The following is a 20,767-nucleotide window of genomic DNA, read 5'->3' as shown; positions in this document are numbered from 1 at the left end:
CCCATTTGTGAGTTGTTTTCTGAAGCAGGATTTTTATCTCTACATCTCCTTTTCTTGTGTCATGGTCTTTAGCGGTTTCATCCAGTCACAGTATGTCAAGCACAGCCTAGTTGGCTTTGTAATATTCGTCTCGCGAATTAGCACAAGGTTCTGCAATTAGTTTTATAATTAGCTCATGTTTAGTCCTCCTAATTAGCATCCAAACATCCGATGTGACACTGTTAAAGTTTAGCACCTCGTATCCAAACAGCCCCTAAGGAGAAAAGAGTACATAGCCCAGGTATCTTGGCATGCACATGCCTCATTGACCAGGCTGTCTATTGGTAACTCGAGTGTTTTGGCAGCATGTGGCACTCGAGTGCCAGATGTGCCCAAAACACTCGATTTTGCCAGATCTGACAAATCGAGTGTTTTGGCAGCAGCCAACACTTGATTATCTCAACCACCTGATTTAGATCTAATGGCTGGAATTTGTGCACATCTAATTTACTATTTGAGACACATAATTCACAAATAAAACTTAGACAATTAGAATCATACAAATTCAGATAGAGAATTGAAGCATAAAATTGGCAGACAACTTAAATGATTGAAGGACAAAGCATACTTAAAAATAATCATATTCAAATATTACAAACTAGAATTGCAGTTTGAGAGTAACATTACAAAGCCAACTAGGCTGTGCTTGACATACTGTGACTGGATGAAACCGCTAAAGACCATGACACAAGAAAAGGAGATGTAGAGATAAAAAAAAACAGCTGGTAGTAGTTGATCTGTGAAAAGTAATTGATCTGCAAATGATGGAATATAGAGTTAGAACATAAGCTGAAGAACACATGATGAGTTACATGTCAGGAAGATGCAATTTACATATAATTTCCTAGTGTAATAAAGGTAACATAACCGTGTAACTGAAACTAAATGATAGAATCCGTATGGAAAAAAATTGAGATTGAGACAAGAATAGAATCCGTATGGAAAAAAAATAAGATTGAGACAAGAATAATAACCATGCAACAGCTAAAGACCATGACACAAACAAGGAGATAAAAACAGCCACTAGCAGCTGATTCATGAACAGCAACAGCAATTGATGTGCAAATGATGCAATATAGTAAGAACAGAACCTAAAGAACGCATGATAAGTTACATGTCAGAAAGATGAAATATACACAAATTTTCTAGTGTAATAAAAGTAACATAACCATGTAACTGAAACTAAATGATACAAAGTGTAATTTCCTAAACTGGAATTGCAGTTTCATAGAAACGCATATTGATCATATTAATGATATGGACAAATTGTTCAATATGACATATCTCTTTTCAGTAAGCAAAATGATACTCCCTCCATCCCAAATTATAAGTCATTCCAAGAATCTTGGAGAGTCAAAGTATCTCAAGTTTGACCAAATTTATATGATAATATAATAACATTTATGGTGTCAACTAAGTGTCATTAGATTCTTCATCAATTATATTTTCATAGTATACCTATTTGATGTCATAAATCTTTATAATTTTCTCTATAATTTTGGTCAAACTTGAGATGCTTTGACTCTCCAAGATTCTTGGAATGACTTATAATTTGGAATGGAGGGAGTACTTGATAGGATTGAAATCTGTATCAAGGGGAACTAGCAGTGGTATGCATATATTAAATTGTTAGATCAATGGAATGCAATTGCAAATAATATGTAAAAACAACGGGCCATGTAGATGAAAAGAGTGACAGGAAATGATCTCCAACCAAGAGGCACATCAGGGACAAGGTTAAAATTACTTTGTAAGAGAGTTAACCTTGCCTTCAAATGCTATATGACAAGATTTCTATTAATGAGATAAGCAACCTACTTGGCAAATTTGTTCGGAATAAAGCACTTATCAAAGTGAAGCAAGGACACAATTTTTTCAGTAAACTGTCAAACAAGTAAAGAGATCTTTTACAAAACCCCAGAAATGCAGGTTGCTCAGAGACTTCAAACCTAATTTCTATGCAATGCAGATTACCAAATTAATTTGGACAATCGATGAAAACCCCAAAATAAATTCAGAGCAGAGTTCAAACACTAAAAAAGTACATTAGCAGATATGTCTAACAAAATACAAATAACTGTACAACTAGCCCATTATCATCACATGTTTGAAACTTTGGAGTACATGTCACCTAGATGAAAAATACATGAGAGAAGCATGGAATTTGCATCTCATTAGTTAGTGTAATAACAATATTATCAAGTTGTATTAACCAACTGGATGTTTAGGTGGCTACAGACTTGTACACACACTACCAGTATTCAGGGAGAAACAAAAAGGACTGATTTTTCTGATAAAAATAGTGTCAACCAGAGCGATGACAAGAAAGTACGATAACCAATCACTATATATTAACTATTAAATTTAAACTTATTTTATTGCACTAAATGAATCATGAATAGGAATATATTGCAAGTCTGACTCTACAAGACCACATAACTAGACATACAAAACCCCATAAATGCAAGTTGCTCGGAGACTTGAATTTTAATTTCTATGCAATGCTGCAACCCCAATGCAGATTGCGCAGATGTCTTAGATTTCTCAGAAATTATATGCAAACCAATCAAATTAAATAATTTAGATTTCTTTTTTATTGCATACAGATTAACACATTAATTTGGGCTGTCAGTGAAACCCCCAAAGACAGATTGCTCAAATTTTCCCAAAATTATCTACAGATTACTCAAATAAATCAGATTTCTTTTCCATGGAATGCAGATTAACAAATTAATTTGAGCGGTCAGTGAAACCCCCAAAGAAAAGCAGATTGCTTAGATGTTTCAGATTTCACCAAAAATATTAACAGATTTCAAAGATAAATCAAGTACACTACAAGGGTGAATTCAGATATAACTATAGAACTGGCACAACCCTATACCAACTTTGAACAACATAACAACCATATACCAATCTACATGTCGAACATATAGAACTTACACTTGATAAGCTAGTGTAACAAGACTAATGACATTATGTAAGTGATCCTAATGCTCAAAATTTAGCATGTAGGATCAGAGAGAATACTTTGGAAAAGAAACAGAGGGATAACCTTGTAGGGGCAACAGGCAGTAGAAATTCCAGAAAATTACTCTATGGACAGCCTAACAGTAGATGCCATGAGAAAAAAAATATCTAGATCCAGAAATATAAACCATTCAGATAACATATACAAATGCCAAAAAGATGATAGGCAGCGCTTGGTAGAAGACTATGGGTACATAAAGCCACCAAACAGTAGCAAAATTTGTGATGATCAGTCAAGATTTTCAGGAAGTACTTTGTAAAGATTTATACCAAATAGGTACTTGTATTTTTTATGCACCAGAACATTACAAATCGTTGGCACATGTAGAAATGGTATTTATAACTGCGGCAGTAGTGCCAAACAGAGTTAGTAGCATTTCTGGTGAACCCCAACAAGAAAGTTTGCTACCAAGACTACAACTGGACAAAAAAAACATCACAACTCAGAATTTGTACATAACATATTTGTCGGCAATGTTCTGGAACCTATATGCTATATAGTTACTATTCTCTATTCTTAGTGCCATCAATAAATCATTTGACAGTAAAAGGAACATCACCATAGAGAAAACCTATCGCATTCCTATCCATAATGCAAACAAGAATAGATCAAATCACACAGAAAAGAAGAAAAATGAGATCTACCTTTGCAACCTTGATATTGTCCTAGAACTCATGAAGGCAACTACAAAGGGAGATATCAAACCTTAGAGGACTACGATCGAAGTAGCAACTAGTCAGAGCTCCAAATAGACACATCATCTTGTGCGATTTGGGATCCACATGAGCATTTGAACCAAAATCAATCGCGCACAAATCACCACGGATTTGTTAGGCCACACAGTACAATCATACTACACAAATAAGACCAAATAGAAGTAGAGATCAATCAGAACTACATTTACAGATATTAACTCAATCAAATCGAGATCTAAAATACGCAGTCAAATGAAGAACTAAGCAGTAAAAAAGGAACCAAAATAGCATAGAAATGACAAATGAGCACCCAAAACTGCAGGTGGTTAGCTTCTGTGGGACGTCGAGGAAGGGGCAGGTGGAGACGTCGAGGATGGCGAGCTCCGGGCAGTAGCAACTTGAGAGAAACCTGGGTCGGCAGCGGCCGTCGAGGGAAGGCAGTTCGTGGCTGCAACGGCGGGAGCGGAGCTTGGCGCCCGTCGTTGAGGAGGGCAGCTGCGGATCTGGCGATTGCTGTCGGGGTAGGGTCAGCGGTAGTCGGCGCGGAGGTGAGGGGCTGCAGCGGCTATCTTGGTGAGAGGCGGCGGCAGAGGCAGCTTCGGCGGCGGCGGCGTGGAGTTGCGACAGCAGCAAAGCGGAAATGACGAGGGAATGCCGTCAGCAGTGAGGCCCCACATGTCAACAAACAAAAAAAAGACCAGAATGAACTGTAGATCGGAGGGACAAGAGCAGATGACAGAGCAGATCAGCGGCTCAAAATCGAGCGCTCGCAGCGTCTAAAACGCTCGGGTGCCGTATAACGGCGTGTTCGCTTCAGCTTATTCAGCCGGATTATCAGCCACCAAATAGTATTTTTCTCTCATAACAAATCAGCTGTTTTAGCTTTTCAGCCGGTTTATAAGCTGAAGCGAACAGGAAGTAGATTTAAGGAAACCTAATAGGAAAAAAAACTCAATCAAGAGGAAAGGAGATGGAGATATAATAATTTGGGGCTTGATTGTGATCCTGGCAATCATTTATACGCTGACTTTTTGGATCATGGGCTCATGGCGATGGCGACCGAGCGACTTATTGTTAAATAAACATTCACTAAAGTTCAAAAAAATTTGCCGATCCCCTTAACGAATGGAAGAATAGCGTATTTAAGTTACTGGATTTTTCCCTGTTGTGCTGAAACCAAAACCAGGTCTTTAGCGTGCGAATTCATATGTAAGATATTCGCTCTCCTTGTGAATTAGCCGATCTGCTTTCAAGGCGACAGTTGAAATCTTCTTATTATCCCATATCTCATTGTTTTATAGTCACCCTTTTGAATAGGTGCGTGCAAGCGATGATCTTATAACCTAGATTTTCTACATTTTTTAGGCCATTCTCAGTGGGAGATTCATGAAGAGTTCGTGAGCATTAAATTATATACCACATCAGCAATGTGCTTACTTGACAAGGTATTTATGAGGAGAGAGAAGTAGAAGTTTCTTCGTATGTGAAAGAAGTTTCATCCCCGTGATACTCAACCAGCACTATAACCTAACTCCCCGTCTTGATAACCGTACAGTAAAACTGTGCATTAAGACTAGTCTTATATTTCATTGTCCCTGTCACAGCCGCGAGAATGCACAATTTATAAGCGATACTTAAATGTCATTTAATTTACCCGTTATTTATGCCACTCATTGACCACGCTGAACCAGTTCGCTCCGACTCCCTGAGTGTTCCTCACGAAGATGTTCGGTAATAGATCCACTACCTTTGCACATGTATTTAAACATACCACCAATGACCGATCAACAGAGCCTGCATGGTCGATCCCAATCTCCTTCGTAGTGTAGTGCTGGTTCTGGTTGAATCTGCAATCTGTTTCCGTCGCACACTTCTGCTGCCATGGCGTCCAAAAACACTTCTTCCTCCCCTTCCCCCACCGGCAGCGCCACTGCCCGTCGACCTCCCAGATGGTGAGCATCCGTTCCCATCGACCCTGCGCGTGCCGCCAGCCACGACGGCTCACCGAGGTCTTCGTCTCTACGACATCGTCACACACGCTCCCATTCTCCTAAACATTCACCACGGGCAGCAGCACGTCTTCTATTTTTTTTAGATTCCTTTCCGTCAATTATATAGTTATATGCTACTGATGATAAAAATGCAGGACAGAAATACATCGAGCAGCTGGAGAGCTACTCATTGCCATCCATCTCTATTCGAGTGATTACGGAATTTTCATTCATGCAAATTGAGCACGGAATTGAGTTTGCAGAGATACATCCTGTGTGCTGGGCCCCAGCGGCGAAGTGGGGAGAGGAAGAAGAAAGGAGATCGATGGATCACGGGCCACCCACGAAGGGCAGGAGTGCATACTAATGGGCCGTCATTTAAGTGATGCTGTCGCTTTCAGGTATGATGGTGTTTAGCTAAGCCCATGTACTATTGTTGGCTTGTTGCATGCACCAGCACGAGTAAAAGTTCTTGCTTCAATGCTATATATGCAAATGATCAACAAGAGTCTTCTGCACAATCTCACACCCTGGTACCACAGTATTCAACGATAGATGAATCAGATGCATTCACAAATTTCACTTCAGATAGCCGTACGATGCAGCTTCTTTAATACCGTTCCCGGTATAAAACTGCGCGAGCTCATAACATTATCTCAATCAGCGACGTCGCCAAGTCCTAACACATACACTCTCCCCCCTCCACCGTCCGGGGAAACATGTTATCTTTAAGTTATACAGTATATAACAGTTCAAATCCCCCAGCACGCCAAAATATGCATCAAGTACACTTGTGACAGAAGGGTTCGTATGATCGTGTCATAGCCCAAGCCACATGCGGTACCCTGAGAGGAACTCCCACAAAGGTGTATGACTCTCATGACCTTAGCCTTTTAAGGTCCCTTTCATCACGATCATAGTTCCGGTGCTCGTGTGCATCCTTCCTCTTCCGATTGCCATGCTCCGGGGAACGGTATTCCTGACTGTCCATGGACAGCTCGCCTTCTTCAGTATTATCACGATTGGTGTTCTGGTGATCCTCCCGGTGTGAAGGATGAGGCCAGCTCTGCCTTCTCTCCTGCTTGCTCTTCTCATCCTCAGCAGCCAACTCCACTCCATGTTCCAGCTCCCTCTCAATGAGGTCATCATCATCCATGACGTCAACCTTTCTGGAAACATCACCTTTCGACTTCCTCCGTTTCTCCAGGGCCGCTTTCACCTTATCCTTGTTTATCTTCTTCATTGCATCCATCATCGAGGATGACACATTGGGGCCTTCGTTGCTGTTTGCAGCGCTATCCCTAGCTTCACTATGAGTTACTCTATTGTTTTGCTTCTCAGGATGAGGGTGGTCATAGCCATGGTGGCCTGACATGTTTTGCTGGCTCGATTGTCTGGGTGCTTGGTGATGTTCATGAGCAGTAGGTTCATCAGCTGCCCCTGGAACTTTACCAGGAGCACGTTGATTAGCAACACTTGCAGAACTCCCTTCAGTATCATTACCTTGCGATACTGGTGGTGCAACACGGTTTTGCTCATAGAGCTCCAACATTTGGTTGCTAACCTCTGAAAGGAGTAATGATACAAAGTGTAAGCATGTGTCTTATAAATATAATTATTACATGAGCATCAAAAGTGATATTAGAAAGCACAGAAATGACTAAAAGAAGTATCAATGGTACCAAACAGATATATAGCAAAAAATGCAAGACTGAAAATAATCATGACTTCCTGTACGTGGCACATTCACAGAACGCATCTAAAGTCAAATGAGATTGCCTTGCGCATAGGCTACGGTACTCTGAAATGGCTTTCTACCGTCCATTTAGTTAGATCTGGATAACTAGGGTACCAAACAGAATTGCGAATGCTTTCTACCTAACCTAGTTCTGCTATCATTTTTGGAGAAACAAACTATGTTTGGCTGTCCAATTCCATGGGATTCCTAATAGCTAACTAGTGGGAAAATGGCAAGTGCTCCTACTTCAAGGTTGCAGAAATAAATCCTTATGAAAATGAATATCACAGTAGTGAAGTGCAGGTACACACTGCTGACTTTGCATCTAGAGACCAACCTTCCAACTGCCGCGGAGTTACATCAAACTCTTGCCACCAGACCTTCTCGCCATCTGATGGAAGCTTGACTTTGAGAAACTTCGCAGCCAGGAAGATTGCGCCAGCCGCAATGTGGTGCGGTTTAAATTGCAAGCAAAGCGACGTGCGGAGCCTGTACACCCCTTTTAAGGCGTTGTAAATAGGCATGTTTGTGGATTACTATTTGTAACAAGAACAGTAATTTTAACATACCCATCATTGACAAAATTCCAGGCAACTTGAGCAAGTGCATTTTGAGCGACCTTGAATTTTTTAATTGCTTCAACCAAGGGCTTGTAGGGATGGTGCACGTTCAAGTCAAAACCAAGTGTTACAAGTACAACACGCTCCCCAAGCAAAATAAGTTCCTTCTGTTGCTCATAAACTTCCTAATGGAGACAAAACAAAGTAACAAACAGCCTCACTTATTGTTCTGTGCCACAGTAATCTGGAAGAAAAATTGCATAAAAGCAGCAGCCCCAACTCTCTCTTTTTGAATAAAAAATTAAGATCATAATGAAAATTGTAAACAGTACCATATGGGTAGATTACCTAGAACAGAAAAATCAAGATAAATGCTCTAAATCAAATATAGCACCTTCTGCTTTATTCGCTGAACTGCAGCAGGATCCTTTTTGTGGATGATCTCATATGAAATGAGTATGACATCCTTCAGAGGTCTGGGTGTTTCTTCAACTTTTCCCGCCAAGAACATACACACTGTTGCGATTGTCTGCATGTAATGAACTCCAATACTATAACTTTTAACTAGCAGATGATTAAAAATAACACTACCGAGGAAAAATAAGCAAGCAGCATGACACATGGTCCATGTCAAAAAGAAAGAATGTATTACCAACCACCTAAGTTTAAGAAGAATATAAGGAAAAAACTTTTCTTTACATCTAATAAAACATATGATCTATGTCACGGCAAATCATTTTTGTGTCTTCAACATATAGTGGATGTAAAAAAGCTATTGCTGGAGAGTTACCACCTACTAAGATTGCAGTGAGTGCAACGTACACCAAATCATTTACAGATAGAAAGGAAAATACTCTCTGACATAAGTAATAAGCATCATTTCTACAATCATGTTATGTACACAGAGAGATCAAAAGTTTTTTTTTTATAAAAAAGCACATAGAAGACTTACCCTCCTGTCATTTTTCGCATGAGATTGACGAAGAAAAAATCGATGACAAAACACTATAGCAGTAGCAATTGTCACTTGAGGCCTACATTACAAAGCTATTCGTCATTAGCAAGAAGAAGGTTACATATATAAAGGTTTCAACTTGAACAAGAGACCATAATCGTGCAATAACATACAGAGATGTTTGCTGGCTTGTAGACAACCAAATTGCAGTTAAAGGTTTAAACTCAAACAAGCGACCATAATCCATTTGGCACTCTTGTACTTATGAAGAATTATCAAGTTATTTTTTCTGTTCTTTCAATAAGAAGAGCACTGCTGTGCAACCTTTTATAGTTTGATATGTAGCAACTTTTATAAAACATTAAAAAAATAAAAACTGTTAACTGACTTGTATATTGGCAATCAACGTATCAAATCTATTTGGCACCAAATGATTTCTCAATGCAGGCACAAAAACTGCTGCATACAGAGCTCACAAGGTCCATGGAGTATGGACTATAAGTGAAAAATCAATGAATAGACCATGTCTGTCACAAACAACTTATATTTTGGATCAGAGGGAGGAAATAAAAGTAAATACAACGATGAAGAATGTGTGGTATAATAAATACTTACACTTTAAGCCTCATTCCCAAATCCTGAAGAAATGTGCAGTATGACTTGCGAAGATAAGCCTCTTTCTTCAGATCAATGCCATCTCTCCTAGAGAGGGAATTCTCCTCTATTTCTTTTCTATTAAAATACCATGAAGCACCAAGTTGGCCCCCTTCTGCATGTCTATCATATGGAACTCTATATGGGCTGTTTTCTACAATTCCATGATGTGAAGAGTCACTAGTTTGCATGATATCCATGCTTATGTTCCTCTTATCAACAACCTGAAGTGATGAAGAGAGTCATATAATAGCTGGTTGCAAAATCAAATAATAGCTGGGTAAATGACTGGGTACACAATATCAAAAAAAAGAGTCTAAACGGACATGCTTAAACACTAGAGCTGAAAAATCACACTTAGGACTATTATATTATTCCAGGAGGCCAAATGCTTCCAAAAAATTTCTAGATGAGCAGTGGTAACACTAAATAAAAGTTATCACCTTAATTATACAGCACGCTCATCATTCACTGGACAACAACCTAAAAGTTAGGATTTCTTTCTACAAGTGATTTCTTGGTTAAACCAAATGGCTATAGAGATCGTGCTAATCAAGTTACTGGCCTTATGATCAAATCACACAGTGACATCAATCATGCATATTGCTATTAGCTTTCTGTTTTTGACCAAGAGAAACACAATTTTGCTACAGGTACTGCATCACTAATGTATTGAGGTTAGGTCAGTTGCTGTTCAAATATATTCACTTGTCTTAGGATAAACAGGAGCACACAAGAGGGAAATGAGGCTCAATAATTGTTGTTAGCTTGGTAAGAACATGTTCTTAATTCTCAGTAGGAGTTTTCCATACAGTTACTCTACACAATCGTGGTACTGTAGCTTCAAAGAAAACTAATTCCAGAAGGGGGGGAATACGCCTTAATAAGTAGTAGGAAGTAACAAATTGCATGCTGGGCTGAAGGAATAGAGAGAATTCGATGCAAATAATAAGACCCATTAGCTTGCTCGTGTCATCTTTGCTTAAACAAACTTCTTGAAGCACTGAAATTCCACGAATGACTGGAAATTCACAGGAGCCGCACGGAAATGCGGATTTCCCCCCTCGCTGTTTATGCAGCCAGGGGCGGACCCAGCATAGGACATGGGCGTGTACACTATGTTACTGCAGCTTTGCTTGCTGCCGCAGCCAGCAAGCACTACCGAACAGGCTCGGTAAATTTTGCAAGCAAAATCGAAGCTAATAGGGTCAGATCCGAATACAGGTAGCTTACTCTAGGGTTTGGAGTGCTCCGTTTCGCGCACCAGGAAGGGAAGATAGGAGGCGGGCTTACCTGGTGGGTGCTCGTCGCCGGCAAAGAGGGCGGCCGAAGACTTGGCGAAAGGCGCCGCCGCTCGCCCAGTCGTCGACGCCAGGAAGGGAAGGCCAAGCGAGGAGAGAGACAGAGAGAGAAGGGAAAGAGGGAGTGGCTTGTCGTGAGGCGCTGGCCGCGGCCGTCGACTCTCGTTCAGTAAGCTGGACGGAATACGGGATCACGGGACTGCCGGACTGGGAATACTGGGGCTGGCTCGGCTCGTGCCAGCTCGTTTGGATACCGAGCTCTAGCTCGGCTCATCTCGGTAAGCAAACGAGCAAAAAATATCTAGCTCGGCTCGTGCCAGCTCGTTTGGATACCGAGCTCTAGCTCGGCTCGGTCGGCCAGCTCGTTTGGATACCGAGCTCTAGCTCGGCTCGGTCGGTAAGCTAACGAGCAAAAAATATCTAGCTCGGCTCGCGAAAAGCTCGAGCTAGCTCGTTTCATCTCGCGATCTCCGTCGTATGAAGAGGTTGGCCGACACAGTGGTGGCCAGGCTACCGAGGTCAAGCCAGCGGCGGCCGGCGGGGCGGTGGCTGCTGCCTGGTGGACTTCCTCGGTTGGAAAAGGAGGAGCAGAGAATAATGGTTGAGAGGCCGGTGCTGATATGGGGAAAGAAGAAAAAATAGAGTTTCTGCTTATTTGCAATTTGCATCCCCGATTGAAGAGAGATGAATTGGAACTTGGAAGGGAGAGCTTGCCGGTTGCCGTGCGGGCGGGGAGGCGAGGCTTCCTTGCATCCCCCATTGGAGATGGCCAAGGTCGAATCCAGATGGTCAGGCGGGAGTCCGCGTCTCCGCGACCATGGCCAAGCAGTGGAAAAGGTTTAGCCGCTGGGGGCATCGGTGGATGGAAAGGCCGGCCTGCGGCGGGCCGGCATGACCGCAGGAGCTGAGACTGACGAGAGGGAGATGGAGAGACTGACGAGCGGGAGATGGAGTCAGGACTCAGGAGGAGACGAAGAGGGAAGGGGGCGCAATATTCCGTAGACCTGTGGTGGGCTTGCGAATTCGTTTTGGGGCCAGGGCCAGCAGGTGAGATGAGAAGCAAATGTTGACGATGGGCCGAGTGGCCTCCGTTGGTCTTCCTGAACTCGCACATAGCATCCAGCCCAATTGTCGCAAAGGTAAAAGGCGTCCAACCACAATGAGCAACTGACATGAATGATTGTCTCTCTTCCTTGGGGGAAAAACAGAGTTACTGGTTGAAAGGTGTTCTGTTGGGAGGCCGTCGCGGCGTCGCCAGCAACGGGCGCGTGTGTTTTACAGCGCGGTCAGGCTCGGAAAGTTGGGCTAGCAGCGGTAGACTAGCACGTGAAGTAGCACTGCTGCCTGCTGCGCCATCGAAGGACCGCTGAACCGGCGGAGGAAGAGGAAGCAGCAGTAGCACCTCGTACCCTCCAGCACTGTCGCACTGAAGCGATCCAGCTGGTCGCCACGTCAGGATGAGTCCAAGCCATGCCATACACAAACCCAATCTTGTCGTGTTCTACCTGAGGTGGGGCCCACAGACAGCAGCCACCTCATGGGGGGCACGGCAGCATGGCCTCGGAAGAATTGGATTAGCAGTTGCGCTTGCGCGTCACGGACCGGGAAGTAGGCATTGCGAGCTTAACCACTGCTAGGGAGTGGTTGGTTGGGCATGCTATACCAAAATAGTGGGTATGCCATATCTAATAGGATTTGATTGGTTGCTAACCAAATGAGTGTCAAAGTTTATAGGCTTACCTCAATTTTGGTATGGCAGATTTTGGGAGCCAACCAATCAGACGCTAAATCCTACGCGTGCACTACACTACTCTACTCAGTTCACTTACCAGTGCATGCGAATACTGCAAAGAGCAAACCCGACTTCTGGTATCAGCTGAAGTAGTCAAGTTGACTGAGGATACACAATCAGCACAGCCGGGAGTGCTGAGCAGGAATACCGCCGTGTCTACCAACCAGTCCGGTTTGGCCTAGCTGTTCGTGGCGGCCGCTAACTAGACCGTCGCGTCGGCCCGGCCTGCTGGTTCCAGAACCACCCACGGTTTTCTCTCGGCTTTTCCTCTCCGGTAAGCTCCACGTCACGCCCGCTTGTCGTCTTCCTCAGCTCGCAACGATAAATACCCGCCCCGTCCACTTCCCAGCGAGCCAAGCTCTCTCATCTGAGGATTAGCACACCCTCCCGGTCTCCCTTCTCCCCCAATCTCTCCAGCAAAGCTGCTTCGCTGAGCTCGGAGAGACGACCTGCGCTCCCCAACCAAACCACACACCAAGAAGATAACAGATGGCGGCGTCCGTGGCTTTCTTCTTCGACGCGGAGCCGCTGGGGGAGCCCGGGCGGCACGCGCTGGACGCCTGCGCGCTCTGCTCCAAGCCGCTCACCCGCAACAGCGACATGTTCATGTACAAGGGCGACACGCCCTTCTGCAGCGAGGAGTGCCGCTACGAGCAGATGCACCACGACGCGGCCTACGCGCGGCAGGCCGGCAGCCGGCGGAAGCAGCAGCAGGCGCAGCGGGGCGGCGGCAGGCACGAGGGCGGAGCCTCCGTGCCCGCCAAGGCCGACGTGTCCGTGGCCAGCTACTAATAAGCAAGGAAGGAGGAAGAAGAGTTTCTTGGCTGAAACAGCTACTACGAGAGATCCGGTCATGGAGGCGCTCCTGGCTGCCTGGAGCTACGCGGAGCCCGGGCTTTGGGCAGAGACGAAGCTAACTTGGGGAGGGGATGGATCTGAAGATCGGAGAAGGCGACAAAGGCAGATTTGACCTAACCTTGGGGTTAAATCTGGGCAGTGCGTCGGGTTTTTAGTTCTCCCCTTTTGATTGGATCTTCTAGAGGGCGTGTGTGCTAGAGCATCATCTCGATCTGTAAATGTATGAGGCATCTGAAAAAGTTATGCATGCCCTGCAATTTTGATCCGTTGATTGGTATACAATCCCCTCGCACCAAAATCACGCAAAGTGCATCCTGGATCTGAACGAAGGGCCTGTCCTTTAGTCCTCAATGTTAATTCTCGTCACGAATGTTTAGATAGAAGTATTAAACATAGAGATAAAGCTTAATTCTCGAGATAATCTATTAAACCTAATTAATTCTCAAGATAATCTATTAAACCTAATTAATTCATGATGAGCACACATTTTCTGTAACATTATATTATCATATCGAGATGAATCTATTAAATCTAATTAATTCATGATTAGCACATATGTACTGTAACATTATATTATTAAATCATGGACTAATTAGATTTAATAGATTTGTATTGTGAATTAGCCTCCATCCGTGCAATTGATTTTATAATTCGCTTATGTTTAGTCCTCCTAAATCCATGGAACTAGAAGTTGTGAATAAAAAAGATTTCCTGTGATGTTCCAGATTATTTATTCGTTTTGACTTTATTAAATTTATAAATTTGATGCATAATAATAAGGAAAAGCTATAACTCACTTAAAAGTGAAATCTAACCTTTCTCACTCCATTTGGGGGCAGTTGATCAGCTCATTTTGTGATCGGGCTGCTCCACCCATCCCCTCTCGGATGTTATTCTTTTTGTTTCGCTGACTGGTGGGCCCCACCTTACAGTGACGGGAAGTGTTTGATTTTTGGAATCCGCATCGTTATTTTATCACCTCTTCTGCTTCTCGTCTCCTCCACTTCGTCTGCCTCACTCCGTTCCCCTCCCCTCACTCTCCCGGCCGGCGGCCTCGCCGAGGATGCGAGGCGATTATAGGGTTCCACCCGTCCCGGTGAGTTTCTCCCTTCTCGTTCCATTTCGATTCAATAGATAGGATGTTTTAATCGCGTTGTTCTCCCGTTGTTTGCTTTGTTTGCTCGATTTCCCTTTCTCTGTTCTATTTTCTACTATCCCTAGGACCTCATCTAGAAAAATCAAAATGCTAAAACGGAGGGAGTATTAATGAAACAACTACGCAACTGTGCTAATTGCGTAAGCAAATCACTAGTTCTGGTTATAAAATTATCCAGACTATATTTCCGTCAGTGTCAAGCGGGCTACGAAACACTCCAAAGTGGCCGAAATCATTGCTCCCACGTCAGATCCGTTGAATAGTTCCATTTTTCTTTTCGTACTCCCTTTTCTCACCATTCATCGCTGAGTCACCGGGGAGTCAGTCCCCCACTCATCAATCATCAACAGCCGGGCGGGGCGACGTCACGTCACTCGCGGCTCGACTGGAGAAAAGGAAATCAAAGCCACGGACGCGCAGGCCGCCCAACATGTGTCGAGTCACCCGCTGCCTTGCGGGCCGTGACTCACCCACGCGTGCGCCGCGGCAGCAGCCGTGCGCCAGCGCCGCACGTACGTATGGCCGCCGTCCACGCCAAAAGCGTCGCGCACCGGCACGCACTTTTACGCGCGCTCCTCCACTCCGCGGCCACCAGCTGTGTGGCGGGGAGCGAACGGGACAATCTTTCACCATGCCGCTGATGCGATGCGAGCTCGGGTTTTTGGTTTTGTTGTTCATGGCATGCCGCAAGCGCATCACCGGGCATGAGAGCATCAATGGCCGTGCAGCTTCTCTCGCCCGGCGAATATGCCCGATCGGCTCGCGTGCCGCGCACGGGGCAGCGTGATCTTGCGTTGTTACGCTTTGGACCATCCGAGAGCTCCAATTATCAAGCGAAAGAGCTTCTCCGTGAATCCAGCGACGGAGTAAACAAACCGGTGCGCGGATCTCGAGAAATGATGCTCCCCCGGGCGAGACCTGCCTGCCTGCCAGCCTCACCGATGGAATCTCGGGCAGTTCGCATCTCCGACTCCAAGTAGCCTGCACTCGCAAGGCGCTTCAATTCCATGCCGGAGCTGAAACCTCTCGCGATTACAAACAGTATTCAATTCCATGCCGACGGCGCCAACCTCAGATCTCCCGGTGCGTGCGTGACCAGGTCCCGGCAGACGCGCTGCTCACGCGCCACCTGCCCACGGTCCCCTCTGCCGCGCACAGAGCGCTGCCTGGTGGCGTGCATGCACCGCACCCGCCAAGGAATCTCCCGTCACGAACAAGGTTTGTGTTGCGCCCATGCTGAAACCGTGAGGGGAGGGCGCAAGGCTGCTGGCCGCCGCAAGCCTGCAACTGGAACTTGCTAGCACAAGTGCCCTCTATTATATGCGGGGCCCGGCCTAACCATGTGGGGCGCTCGCATCGTGTGTTTGTTGGGCAAAAAAACAAAAGGCTGGCGCGCCAATTATCAGCACTAATGAGGTGCTTAGCTTAGTTTAAGCCAGAGTTTTGGACCAGCATCATATTGGTGTTAGTAGATTTGGTGCAAATTGGTAGTGCTTCCCGATTGATCACGATGCGCCGGAATATTTACCTCTCGATTTCGCCGAACAAACCGGAGCAAGTAGCAGTATTTGTAACCCACGAGTGCAAGGACAGACTCGATACCCTGGCCGTGGTGGCAGCACACGGTTTTTGCTTTGTAACGGAGACGCTTTTGTTTCCTGGCGCGGTCCGGTCCCTGTCGGAGTCCGGAACCCGCCACCACGTCACACACCGGGGGCCCCGCCTCCTGGCTTGTCGTTCTCGTCGCTTTGGATCCGGGCGCGCGGGCCGCCAAGCCACAGACACGGGTGCCGCCATCAAGCCGAGTCAGCCAGTCGCTGCGCCATGGCCCGCCACGAAACAGAGGATGCACCGGACCGAACCACTTTCTCCCGGCTGCGCGGTGCGCGGTTGGCCCCGTCCGGCTCGCGCGCGGTATTCCCCGACCCGTGGGCGGTCTCGCCCTCGCCCGACCCCGACCGCTGGGCCTCCGCAGACGGCGGGAACGCAGTATCGCCGTGCACCCGTGCCCGTCGCGGTCCGTCCGCCTTATATACCCCGCCCCCAACCTGTCGAGCTCAGCTCAGCTCAGCAAACCACAGCCTCGCAGCCCTCGTCCCCCTGCACCGCAGCAACGCACAAAACCTTTGCTAGGAGAAACAGCAGCTGCGCCTACGCACCATGGCCGCGTCTGTCCCCTGCGCCGGCTTCTTCTTCGACGCCGAGCCGGCCGGCGAGCCCAGCGCGCCGGCGCTGGACGCGTGCGCGCTGTGCGCCCAGCCGCTGGGGCGCGACAGCGACATCTTCATGTACAGAGGGGACACCCCCTTCTGCAGCGAGGACTGCCGCCACGAGCAGATGCAGCTCGACGCCGTCAGCGCCAGGCGGGCCGCCAGGTCCGCCGGTCGGAGGCACCAGCAGTATTCGTCGTCAGGAACGGACTCTCCTCGTAGGGGCCAGGAGTCCAGGAAGGTGTCCGTGGCGAGTTGACCGGCCAGAAGGAGCCTGGCTTGTGACTGAGCTGTTTGATTCGTGCCAAGAAGATTCGGAGATCCGCTGATCCGATGGGGCAAAAGATGGCCAGAAGTTCCATTTCTCAGTCACGATTCGTCGGGCTTGAGCAACGCGATGACGCCTGTCAGAGCCGGAGAAGGGTCGTAAAAGTTCCAACTCTGCTTGGATGAGACTCCGCCATCTGAGCCGCCCACTGGCCACTATGCAGTGGTATTGCAATAGTCGCTTTTGTGGGCGTTTGAGCCACAACGTAACACCACCGTGTACCTGTAAACACTGTTCACCGAGCAAATTTTGAGGGAAACGAAACAATCTCTGCGGAGAGCAACCAGTCTTGTCTGACGAATAATAGCCATGATATGGCATATACTATTTTACTGATTTTAGAACGCAATATCTCGCCCTTAGTCAAGCGATATTTCATCCGACACCTCACCGCATCAGAAGATAGTGGGGTTGCATCTCTAGTAAAAAAGATGCATCGCCTTATGAAAACGGTGAACAATTCGAAAGCGTATTTGTGCCGTTGTGGCATATAGGCAGCACGGAAGCATGGGATGAAGAAGGACGATTGCTTGAGAAATGAGAGACAGGGGGAGCCAGAAGTAAGAACCCAAGTACCCAACGGTCACAGCCATGCACGGAAACTCCTATCGATCTTTTGGTCAACTGGACGAGAGTACCTCCCTGTTCACTGTGCTTAAAATCGATCGATCACGGAACTGCTGAAGTTTTCTGATTGCCTAGCTGCGCAATCGTCCATCAAGTGACTAAACAAAAGACCAAAGCGAAGGGAAATGATCACTCCCACGTCAGATTCCACTAGTACGTCACGCGCGCGCACAGACTACTCATGGCTGAGTCATTGGAGAGGCCCACGCCAATGACGAGCTGCGTCTGCGTCGTGGTTTGGCTGGAGAAGCCGTTGACGTACGACCGAACATGTGTGACGTGTCCGCTATCTACCAGGCAGGGGCCGGGGTGACTCAAGCGCAGGAAAGCAAGCAGGGAGTACGGTCACCGTCCGTGGGATCAGTAACCCCCGCACTTTTATGCGCTGTCCACCACTCTGCAGGGAACATCTGTGCGGTGAGCCGTGAATCCTACCAGTCGAATTTTGGATCCGAGCATCCCATTATCCCAAACAGTTTTCCCCATGCGGTGCGTCCATGCTCTCTGCTCTGCTGTAATTTGTTGCTTGTTCGCATCAATCGCTGCATGTACACCCCTCTCGGCGAATATGCCGATCCACTCACATGATGCCGCTAAACTCTAAGCTACGCACGGGACCACGTAATACTAGCCAAAAACTTAAACTAGAAGTGCGATCTTTGAGCCCCAAGCCCCCAATTATCAAGCGCAGTGCTTATCTGTTCAGCCACCTACTAAACAAATGCCCAAGCTCGTATCTCGAGGAGCGCTGCTGCTCCCCCGGGCGAAACCTGCCTGCCTGTGGGGTGGAAATGGAATCCTGAGCCGTGCACCCGCGCTGGCCACGGGCGCCAGCATGCTTCGCGTCCTCGTCCCGCGGCTCCAAAACGCGCACGGCTGCCTAGGCGAAACTTGCGGCAACTTCCCGGTTAGACAACGAGTTTAGCGGCGACGTCTACAATTGTGTCACCACAGGCGACACAGGACGCAGCCAGCCAGCCACACATCGCGTGCGGTGCGCCACCCGGCCCCGAGACCGCTTAGCATAGGCGAGTGCGAGTGCGAGTGCAACCTGCTGAAACTGCCTAGCGCACCATCTCCCTATCTTCCCGTAAGAAAAAGGCTCAAAAAGGTTTTACAAAAATTCGTCCACTGTTGTTTCTGTTTTGGAAAAAAAAATCCCCACGGATAATATTGCTAGCGCACTAGCTTGTCAGTGGCTTGTCCTCTACTCCGCGCCTCCGCCTATCATGCTCGCGCCAAACCATGTGGAGCCCTTGCCCCCCGTACGTTGGCGAAAAGGGTGGCGCCCTAATTATCAGCCCTAGAACGTTTTCATTAGTTGAAACAAAGTTTAGGTCCCTCCCCAAGACAGTGTACTACTACTGGTTGCTTTTGTGCGAACCATTATGGCTGCGCTTCTCAATTGATCATCGATGCCAAAGAATATTACAGTCCCCGCACTTGCCGCACAAAGCGGAGCAAGTGGTTAGTACCCAGTTCTTTTTTCTTTCTGCTGTGATAGGCGGATATCACACAGTTTTTGCTTACGGTAGATGCCCTGGTGTGCTTCGCCCCTGTTTCGTTCGGAAACCACAGCCGGACTGGTCATGCCAAACCAGCCTCCTGTCATCGCGTCAGTCTCGTTGCGTTGGAGGCGTGGAGCCGGGTGCCATCAAGCCTTGGCGTTCAGTGCATGACACATGCGGAGAAAATGAACGAACGCCACTCCAAGCTCCTGGCTGCGCGGTAGGTCCCGGTCCAGCGCACGGTTTCGCACGATCCGTGTGCCGGATCTCGACCGTGCCCGGATGGCCGGAACCCTGTTTTCCCACTCCCGCGCCCGGGCAGCACCATGGCCTCATCTGCCGCCTGCGCCTGCTTCTTCTTCGACGCCGAGCCGCTCGGCGAGCCCAGCGTGCCGGCGCTGGACGCGTGCGCGCTCTGCGCCGAGCCGCTGGGGCGCGACAGCGACATCTTCATGTACAGAGGGGACACGCCCTTCTGCAGCGAGGAGTGCCGCGATGAGCAGATGCAGCTCGACGCCGTCCGAGCGAGGCGGGCCGGCAGGCCGCCAGGTCCACTGACCGGCGGCAGAAGTACTCGTCAGGAGCGGACTCTCCTCGTGGGCACCACCAGGAGTCTGCAAAGGTGTCCGTGGCGAGTTTACCGGGCACACAAGCGTATGTCTGACATTTTGAGAAGAGTTTGCACAGTTCGTTTCAAAGAAGATCTGGACAACGGTAGATGTTGTGGAGACAGGAGATGGAAGGAATGTCATTTCTCTCTCCATCACATTTGGCGGGCCTGAGGGCTGAGCAAGGCGACGGCGCCCATTGGAGGGGGGAAGCATCATACGAGTTCATATGTTCATTCATGATGCCTCGGCCATCCGATTCTGATAACTGATGAGCCTCCCACTCTCCAACAGCGACACTGTCCATGCGTGCGTTTCATTCAGTTATACTGCAAGTCTGTAACACAACGCCTTGTCGATCCGAAGGAATTTTTTTTTTTGACGGTCAACGGAGGGGGAGAGAATTCCCCACCTGATTCATTTTGATTATGGCCCCTAACCGGCCCGGATGATAGGTTACAAAGTTTGACTTTTAGCTTACAACAAGGGTTTGACATTGCGTTGGAGAACAAAAGGCACCACTGATCAGAAACACTCCTTGTGTCGCGCGGTATCCTACTCCCCCAGAGGCGTGCCTCCTCTCTGCATGCTTGTAGAGTTTGACGCATTGTCGTAGATTCATTCCGGAAGACAAACCAGTTCCTACGCTTCCATAGCTGCCAACAGCAAAGGAGGGCGAAAGCTTCGAAGTGCTCCGTTGGAACGCCAGCCGCCTTCGG

The 20,767-nt window shown here is 47.2% G+C and overlaps 3 protein-coding genes, 1 long non-coding RNA gene and 1 pseudogene across 4 annotated transcripts; 3 read left to right on the top strand and 2 right to left on the bottom strand.

The window, feature by feature from the left end:
- Positions 1-586: 586 nt before the first annotated feature.
- On the bottom strand, positions 587-4,498 carry LOC105914705. The gene is made up of 2 exons (XR_002678410.1): positions 3,773-4,498; positions 587-794 (listed from the first exon to the last, which is right to left on the bottom strand). It is a non-coding gene; the product is annotated as an uncharacterized LOC105914705 (long non-coding RNA).
- A 1,802-nt stretch (positions 4,499-6,300) lies between these two features.
- Positions 6,301-11,126, bottom strand: LOC101778866 (cyclin-T1-3). The gene is made up of 7 exons (XM_004976565.3): positions 10,954-11,126; positions 9,622-9,884; positions 9,004-9,085; positions 8,446-8,580; positions 8,061-8,236; positions 7,829-7,980; positions 6,301-7,319 (listed from the first exon to the last, which is right to left on the bottom strand). Exons 2-7 carry the CDS (start codon positions 9,858-9,860, stop codon positions 6,631-6,633), a joined length of 1,473 nt encoding a protein of 490 aa, XP_004976622.1. The 5' UTR covers positions 9,861-9,884; positions 10,954-11,126; the 3' UTR covers positions 6,301-6,630.
- A 1,986-nt stretch (positions 11,127-13,112) lies between these two features.
- Positions 13,113-13,909, top strand: LOC101778467. Its single transcript, XM_004976564.2, has one exon. It carries the CDS (start codon positions 13,243-13,245, stop codon positions 13,543-13,545), a length of 303 nt encoding a protein of 100 aa, XP_004976621.1. The 5' UTR covers positions 13,113-13,242; the 3' UTR covers positions 13,546-13,909.
- Positions 13,910-16,813: 2,904 nt separating this feature from the next.
- LOC101778074 lies at positions 16,814-17,641 on the top strand. The gene has a single exon (XM_004976563.4). It carries the CDS (start codon positions 16,928-16,930, stop codon positions 17,234-17,236), a length of 309 nt encoding a protein of 102 aa, XP_004976620.1. The 5' UTR covers positions 16,814-16,927; the 3' UTR covers positions 17,237-17,641.
- Positions 17,642-19,766: 2,125 nt separating this feature from the next.
- LOC101777392 lies at positions 19,767-20,196 on the top strand (annotated as a pseudogene).
- Positions 20,197-20,767: the final 571 nt, after the last annotated feature.

This window comes from Setaria italica, chromosome VII (genome assembly GCF_000263155.2).
Source record: "Setaria italica strain Yugu1 chromosome VII, Setaria_italica_v2.0, whole genome shotgun sequence".
Lineage (NCBI taxonomy): Eukaryota > Viridiplantae > Streptophyta > Magnoliopsida > Poales > Poaceae > Setaria > Setaria italica.
Note: the sequence above shows the minus strand (reverse complement) of the source record. Positions and strands in the feature narration are given on the sequence as shown.